An 8,910-nucleotide genomic window follows, 5' to 3' on the forward strand; every position below is an offset into this window, starting at 1 on the left:
AAGAGTCTGTGGGGTGCTAATGCCAGCCCAGAAAAGGGACAGAAGCACAACAGAAGCACATTCATAAAGCCAGATAGAAGGCACACTGAGCTCAGCCTTCTGCTAGAAACTTGTGCTGATAGTAGCCCTGGCATTAGCAGAAACATGATATAAATCATGCCAGCCATCAGCTTGTCTTGACTGTGTGATTCTCCCATCTTCCTTGCACTTGCATTTTTGTGATTGTTAATTGCTTCTGGAATAGACTAAACTGAAAATTAGTAGGGTTTTTGTAGTTTTCAGACGTGTGTAGGATTAGGTGGAAGATCCAGCAAAAGGCCTGATGCCAAGTTGAATGCAATTTTCTGTAAATCATATTTTTTCCTATTTCTTTTACAGTTGCTGCTAACTTACAGAAGATAGTAGATGATCCAAAGGCCTTGAAAACATTGACTTTTAAGTTGGTAAGTAAAAGCATCAATGGAAGAAACAAATAAATTATCACAATATTCACACAGTGACAACTCCATAACTGCATGGGAAAGGAGATTTAGTCATGTGAGTTCTGAGGAGATCTGAGGTTTAGGTGAGAAACTGCAGTAAATTCCCCCCTGGGAAGAATTGCAGAAACAGGTAAAGCAGAGAAAACTGTTATAGCTCAGTTAACGTTTCTTCACCCCACCCCCTTAGCTCTACCCTGGCTGAAGTGTCCTAATGGACATTTTGTTCCAAGCCCATTTTTTCCAACACCTGGCACCATTTTTCTTGCACACAGGTCACCTTTTCCACTGCTTGCTTCCTGTCAGTTCTTTTCAACCTTCTTTCAGCTGACAATCCACACCTGCAAGCTGATGTTTCTCCCACTGTGTTTCATTCCTGTTTCTCCTTCCCCACCTCTTTCTGTCTTCTGTATCTATGTCATCAGACCCTGGGTTTGGGCTTGGGACTCTTTTCTGGGCTTCATTTTGTGCCCTGGACTATGGGTCCTTRATTTTGGTCAGTTTTGATCATAGCRTGATAGATCTAATTTAATATTCAATATTTTACCTTGCAAAAACTTGAGGCAGAGTTGATGTGCTGTGTTTRTTTTTATTTCTTGCTAAAATTAAGTTGAAAAATTTTTATACCTGAAGCTGTTGAATTATTAGCCATGTAAATACCAATTAGATTTCAGCACCTTTTGCTGAGAGTGATTCAATCTYACATGGAAGACTAGACTGAATGTCTGTTAGATAAGCAGATCTCCAGCTTTGTTTAGAAAAGATGGGCTGTAGAGAGCCATGTTTAGACCTTGATGATGATGATGATGATGTAATTAATTCAGGGCTCTTCTTCCCGTGTCATTCTTTATACAGATTTGAGGAGTTTTAGCTGACTCATTTGAACTAATTTTTCTCATTCCATCCAGTAAAATTCCAGAATCTTCACATTCCTTGTGAGGAGGGGCTGGGGAATAAAGACATGTAACTCAAATTCTTTTGTTTCTCTRGCCTTTGCTATAAATATAGCCTAAAGGGTAATGCTTTTCTTTCTGCAGCTGATCTGAACATCTGACTTGGCTTCATTGTGTAGTAAATGGCATCTCACCAAGAGCATTTAGATAATAGATACTCCAGAGGCTCTGCAGAAGTCTGGGTTTCTCGTTCCCACACTTAAAATAGAGGCTTGTGATTCCAAAATGCAATATCCCATAGTATCTAGGTTATATGTTGAAAACAAATCCACTTGAAAATTTAGGTTGGGCTATTTTTTTCCCAGTTTTTGGTGATTCAGTTGGATTTATTGCTGGGGTGCAGTCAACATCACATAGTATTCCTGATCCTAGTGAGTGAGTGCTGCTATCATCCTGCTCCTTACCATAATCAGAACTAGCAGACAATCCAAAATCAATGTTTTTGTCCCTGCTTAAGGTAAGTAAAGTTACACTGGAATAGATAGCAATTCTAGAGGTTAAATTTTAACCTTAGTTTCTTCCTGATACTTTTGACCTGGGTTTCCCTCACTAGTTCCTATTAAAAATATGTAAAATCCTTTATTGAAAATGTCGTCACTTTTGTCCTATAAAAGCAAATTTTGTGTTTAAAAATCAAAATACTGAAATATTTTGCCTCCAGCATTTTTTTAAACAGATCTAAAGTAAGTTTAGTCTTGAGCAAAGTTGTTTTATTTCCTTTCTGTTATATGTGAACTGATCTCTTGTGCCCATTTGTATTGTGACAGGCTTTACTGAAGAATCTACATTATACACTTTTAAGTACTAAATTGTACTGTCAGAAGGGAGCTGTCCTTTTGCAAATATTAGTATTTACTCTTTGTAGACAGCTTCAATTTCTTGTTTAAAAATTCAGCTGGTTRGTATTCCAAACTAACTTGATGGCTGGACTCATGAGACATTTGCTGYGTACAGCACAGTGGTAAAAAGTGGATTCTATACATGTATATTAGGTACTCTTCATGAGTTGAAATTATTTCCTCCCATAAAGAAGCAAATCTGGCTCCAGCCTGGAAAGTTTGGTTTAAAGAATTTGGGTATTTAAATGTCCATTTTGCAGCGTTTCTTTCTATAATTTTTAATATTGATTAAAAGAATTTGCTAAAATTAAGGATGCAATTGGTTGGTGCTGACAGAGGCTACATGAAGCAGTCTGAAAGCTTTCCTTCAACGAAGCTTTTTGCTGACTGGGCAATACGGGGAAAAATTATATTCTGGCTGTCAAATGCTCCTTTGTAGCATGATATACTAAACATTTCTGTTTGTACTTGCAGGCCTCTGGCTGTGATGGCACTGAGATTCCTGATGAAGTGAAACTGATTGGTTTTGCTCAGTTAAGTGTCAGCTGATGTCTGTCCCTTGACCCCAAGCCGAATTGTGAAATTGCGAAGAGGCCAGCTTAGATGCAAAGGAAAATTAATGCACCACACACTGAGTTCTGCTTCATTATCTAGCAATTCACAAAGTCAGAACAAGCAAAGCCCACAGCTACACTGCTGCTGTTAACATTCAATGCTCCTAAATGTCTCTTAGCAGTTGATTTGGATTCCCCATAAATGAAAAGCCTGTGGAAATGCACTCAGGTGGCTGTATTTATTGGTTCCAAAAGGAATTTTCTATCAAGATTACTTCTTTCATAGACTTTGAGTGATACTGTTTTACCTGTTCTTGTGGTTGATAATATTGCCTCTATTCTGTTACATTTAGAAATTAACATACATATAAAAGTTTAGAATTATTAGCCAAACTTGAATTCTAGTTTTAAAAATGACTGTGAATTTTATTTTTCATATATTTATGCATTACACATACTAGKAATAAGAAAATGATTTGACCTGATTATATACTATTTGCAGTTAATCTCCCACTATTAAAAAAGGTTCGGGTATGTCTTTGAAGTATTTGGTAAATTCTTGAAATTATTTGATTCAACATTAGCAAGCTTTTGTTGGTTGTGTGTCAAAAAACCAGTCCACAAACTGATTGTCAGGGGAGTGGGAGGTGCCTTGCAGATATTAATGTTTGAAGAATGTGCCTGAGGCTGCTTATATAAATAATCTCCATTTTCTAAAGTACCATACATATGGTACAATAAATATAAATATATATAGTTATCTGAGCACGGAGGGGATATACAGTAGCAAAGGTGTTATTTTGACTATGCTTTATTGGGGGGTCTATGAGCTAGAGCTACTTTGAACTGTTGTTAAGGTGGAATGCTTACTGTGTCCATCTCTGATCTGACTTACTCTGAATGATAGAAACCGGTTTCATACAGGTGAATAAAACTTGAAGAATGGAAATGAAGCTTTATTTGAAGTTCTGCAAAATACCAAGGTGGAGTGAAAATAATAGGGCTTTGTGCAATGATCAATTAAAACTCTGTTACAAAGAAAACACTTCAACCCAAGTAGTCTTCTGCTTAACCTGTGACGTAGATGTTATGGAGCTAGGGAACCTTAGAAAGACTTCCACATTTGGAGATGTGTTTCTCAGAGGTTACAATTTAAACTACTTCCTAGTTAATCCTAGATAAGTGGCAGCTCTTTAATGTACTGAAAATGGCAAATATATATTATTAAGAGAAGTTATTTATAATGCCTTGCCATAATCGTTGAGGTGTTCTAGAACCATTTGCATACAACTCAATGTAATCCCATCCCATCCTACTGTTTACATGATGATTACTCCAAGATGACTGCAAAGGTTAAAAAAATAAAATTAAAATAAAGATGTATTGCACAAACTGATTTGTATTTTGAATTTCCATGCTCCGAATGGATTACAGTGTTTTTATTCCAAGAGACTGCTGCCTTTATGTAGTTTGGGAGCAGCACCTGGGGAGGAGGAAAGGAAATAGTGTCCGCTCCCTCAAGGCAGAGGGTTGCTTTGGCTCCTTGCTCTCCAGGGCTCCGCAGAGGCCATTTTTAAGACTCCAAGAAATRGATGGTTTTCCCGGGGCAGGACCCGTGTGCTGCCGGTTTGTGTGGGCAGAGAGCGGGAGGGCCGGGGTGGGGCCCAGGTGAGGCGCATTGGGCGGTCAGGGCCCGGGGCCATTGGGGCCCGCAGAGCTCTGGGTGGGCGAGCCGCGGCCCCGGGCTGGTTATCGGCGGCTCCGGGCTGGCTTTCGGTGGCCCCGGGCTGGCTACCGGCGGCTCCAGGCTGGCTTTTGGTGGCCCCGGGCTGGCTACCGGCGGCTCCAGGCTGGCTTTTGGTGGCCCCGGGCTGGCCATCGTCACCGGTAAGTGAGGCTTTGCCCCGGGGCCTGGGCTCCCCGTCCCGAGGGTGCTGCCTCAGAAGGCCCGGCACACGGCTCTGGAGCAGGCTGCAAGCTGGCAGCTGGTTATTCACCTTTGTGTTGGAGTGTGAGKACATAAAAAGGTACCTCAAACAGGCTGCTAATTCACCTTTGTGCCGGAGCAAGTGCATAAAAAAGGTACGTTAATCAGGCATGTACCAGTGACCCAGGTGATATAACCTGCAGCACTGCGATGGGGGGCTGCTGAGCGGGTCAGGGAGGAGTTAAATTATGAGCGTTACTATTTGATTATTTTTGTGTGTTTTAATGTACGTTTCTCTAAGCGTTGTGTCGTTATCRTTAATCTGCCTGCAGAGTAGTTACCTGCTACACGACTTTCTTGGGCAAAGAAGTGAATGTTCAGGGAAGCTTCTTGTTTTCACTGATCTAGAAAAAGAAGTGGAATATAYGTAGAATATATATTTGGATGAAAAYCATGTTCCACTTACTATACACCTCCCCAGAAGCTGGGGAAAAWGTGTTGGGATATGAGTAGCAACTGTCAAAAGTGCTCATCTGCTGTGCTGGTTGGGGCTGCAGGAGGTGTCTAAATAAAGAATGTAATACTTTAATTGAGGCAGTCAGCAGTATTGTACCAAGATAAAGTGGTAACAGTTGTTGCTCACTTGTGGTCTGAAGCAGAAACATGGCAATGCTTCTGTGGTTCAGCGAGGCAGCAAATTTGTGTGGCACTGCTACTTATCACAGCTGTGTAGGGTTTTAAAACTTCTTTCTTGTTGTTGCTGCTAAGATAGTGTGAATAAATATTATGTGACCAAAATGCGTTTTTAAAAGGTAGAAAGGAAGCAAGGGTAATTAAAGCTTTAGTGTCTGTTAAAATGAAGTTTATAAGCAGTTTTTACTCTCAGTACATGCAAGTAAAAAAAAGTGAAAATATAGTTGCAGTAGAAAGCAGTTAACAAGCAATAATAGAGTGGAAGTAAATACCAAATGTAATAGGAATTTGCTTCTTTAAGATTATATGCACATCATCTGTGGAATAAAAAGAGAGAAAACTGGCAGATACTCATTTCTTCATGTTTACATGAAAAGCATTAGGGAGCTCAGTAAAGTTGTCATGTCTGTGACATGACTTGTCCCAAAATAGTTGTGGTGCTTCTATCAGAAAGGTCTTGCTGGCTGCAGCACCTGTCTTGTGTGAAAGAAAAGGTCTCTAATTAATGAGGTGAAGCTGGAACAGGTGAGCTACCATATAGCTGTCTCTAAGGCCAGGAAAATAGGGCTTAATTAGATGGTGCTAAAAATATAATCATCTGATGATTATATGCTRCTGCCTGCAGCTGGGCACTTGCAGGCTCTGTGGGCTGATTAATGTCAGTGTCCATGGAGCCAGCCGTGCCAGTTTGCTCTGCTTTAGCTTGTTGAAAGTAGCTCTGGGGACTGAGATGGAAGTCAGTCAAGTTTCAAAGTGTTAGAATGAATATAAATATAGAATTTAGCTCAGCACAAAACCTGGCGACTAACTGCATGTGTAAAGAAGTGGGAGAGAAGGGACATTTCCAGCCTTTTATCCCATGGGACTCCAGTGTGGGCTTCAGGCTGGGAAAGCTGCTTCCCATGCTGGCAACATGCTGTTTGTGCCAAGAGAACAGGAGCACACGTCTCTTTCTTCTCTCAAGTGCTGACTTCAACTATTCCCACCAACAGAGTTGTGCATTCACACTGCAGTTCAGCTAGCTGGTTGTGATAAGTATTTTTGCTTTCTAAAATATTATCCTATGTACTMTCACAGTTTCCTCTATTGCCCTGGAACACGCTTTGTGAGTGGGAGTAAAAGGGGGAGCAGGGAAGTCAGGAAACATAACTCTCCCCATGTTCTCTTCTGAGGTAAAGATGTATGCCTTTTCACATGGCTTGGTCCAATGTCATGTGCCCAATTTTGAGGCTTCCAGAGCAGTCCTATGAAATTGGATTGTGAAGCAACCCTTCAGAATGTTTTAAAACACTGTTATTTCTCTGAGAGGGAATGGTGTGTGCAGCTTGTAAATGGTGTGCCTCCCCCTCATGCTCTTCTTTAATCAGAGATTTATTTTCCTTTTCACCACCTACCTCTGCATAATAATGTTGGTTGGTGAGATTGGCCTGTGCCTGAAATCAATTAGCTCTGATGAGGAATCTGACACAGACCTAAAACACTGCTAATTGAGCGCATTGAAAATGTTGATTTCTGTTTATCAGGGAGCCGAGGATGTTGCCGCCTGTTCCTGCCCTAACTCCCGCATTTTTTTTCCCTCTGAATCAATTGTGATAGAACTTTATTCAGTCAATTGTTGTGGGTTTTTCTACTGCAACAAGTGGGCAGCCTTTCCAGTCTCTTGCAATGTACTCATTCATGTGCATGCACAGCGAATGCTAATTACTTTAAAATGAGAAGTTGGAAAAGCGTCAGGAGTCTACATCTTTGAGCTCACTGGGCATGAGCTTTGCTACTGAACAGCTAGGTTTACTCAAACCATTAAAACTCCAACAGTCTGGTTTCCTTGTATTTTACTGCACATTGGTCCAGCTGATGAAATATCCAGACATATCAGTTGAGCATTGTGACATTTTAGTTATTCGTTTTCCCTTAATGACTAAGAGTAACATTGCAGTGCACATAAAAATGTGGTTTTATAGCTGCTTTATGATTGTTAGAGTGATGCTCATCACGCTGGTTTCCTAGTTGTGTTCATCTGAGATGTTGAATCAAACTCAGTAGTTGTGAAGTTGTCTGCTGCTAATAACATTCAGAATATGGGCAGTGGTGCTCAGTGAGCAATTACAGGGACATGGAAGAGTATGTGGTAAGAAGGAGAAGTATGATTTTCACTTCATAAACCATTAAGGAGGCAGTCTTGTCCTTTTTGGGACATGCACATTTTGCCATCTAATTTTCAAGTGTGAATTTGAAAGACTATGCTTGTTTATTGTCTCAGTAGGGTGTAGAARATCAGTCATGCAAGTGGATGTGTTTATGTAGAGGAACAGCTATACAGAACAGAATTGGAGTAGATGGGAAATACATGCCTTTATATTTTTCTCCATAGGTACAACTTTAAAATTAATTCAAAACAGATGTGTTTCAAATATGGAGATTTTTTAATTTATTCTTATGAAAAGAAACCAACTTGCTACCTGGTTCTTTGTCATCCATATAGTAACTCAGATTCATTAAGGAAAGATGCTACTCATGCATAGGAGTACTGGAGTTCTTTAGATTTATTTTGAGCAAAAAGGCTTTCCTAGTTGTGTCATATTTACTCTGTAGATTCCATCGATCTAGCTTTCTTTCCTTTGAGGACAATTGAGTTATGACATCTCAATATGTCTAGGAATGTGTGGTTATTTGGTAATAGAATTGTCTTTTCACATAAAAAGCAGTGTGTGTGTAGCTGTCATCAACAGGCAATTATAATTAATGAAGCAGGAGAACCARAGAGTGTCTAGAGGGTTTGAGTAGGTGGACTTTGTGCTACTCATGCCACGTTAAAATAGATCAATACACAAAAAGATTTAATCTCACAGTAGTAAAACTTGGATTTTCTTGAAGACTGTGTAGTACTAAATTGCTGCTTTAAGGGAGWGGCCTCCATTTCTGCCTGCAACTCTATTTTTGAAAGCTTAGAATTGGTTTTATGAAGCATTCTGGTATTGGGGGGGAAAACACAAAGAAATATCCTCCCTAACCCACACCTGTACTGTACCTCTGATGTTTTATAATGGAAAMGGCAAGGAAAGCTTTTGAAGACTGTTACCTTAACCTGCTGGTATTTGTATTAAGACTGCTGAAAGTTTGGTTGTTTAATTTGGTCAAATGAGTATCTGCATCATTCTAATGCTCTATTATTGACCAAGAAAGAGCAAGGTATAAAATCAAATGGTCAGCAAACACGAGTTTGTTCAGAACAAAGAGGTGTGGGTGTCAATGCTTCCTCCTCTCCCAGACTTCCTTATGGATTAATCAGTCCTGCTGCCCACTGCTCCCTTCCTGCACTCTCAGGTGGGAGGAGGTTCTTGTGCCATGCTACAGCCTCGCCAAGTCYGCTCACTGCTCTGGCAGTGAGAATTGAGCTGAGGCCTTTGGCCCTGAATGTGCCCAAGCAAGATATAAAGAGTACTTTTATAGAGATTTTTTTTTTTT

General features: G+C 40.2%; 1 protein-coding gene across 3 annotated transcripts in view; it reads left to right on the top strand.

The window, feature by feature from the left end:
- STK39 (serine/threonine kinase 39) overlaps positions 1–4,208 on the top strand; it is an 81,429-nt gene extending 77,221 nt beyond the window's left edge. For all 3 annotated transcript variants that reach the window (XM_057371723.1, XM_057371724.1, XM_057371725.1), the window contains 2 exons: positions 379–443; positions 2,746–4,208. In XM_057371723.1, the coding sequence (XP_057227706.1) occupies positions 379–443; positions 2,746–2,820 (140 nt within the window). In that variant the 3' untranslated portion in view covers positions 2,821–4,208. The remainder of the gene's footprint in view (positions 1–378; positions 444–2,745) is intronic.
- The last annotated feature ends 4,702 nt before the right edge of the window (positions 4,209–8,910 follow it).

This window comes from Malurus melanocephalus, unplaced genomic scaffold (assembly GCF_030028575.1).
Source record: "Malurus melanocephalus ecotype Western Australia unplaced genomic scaffold, MMel_1.1 scaffold_155, whole genome shotgun sequence".
Taxonomy (NCBI): domain Eukaryota; kingdom Metazoa; phylum Chordata; class Aves; order Passeriformes; family Maluridae; genus Malurus; species Malurus melanocephalus.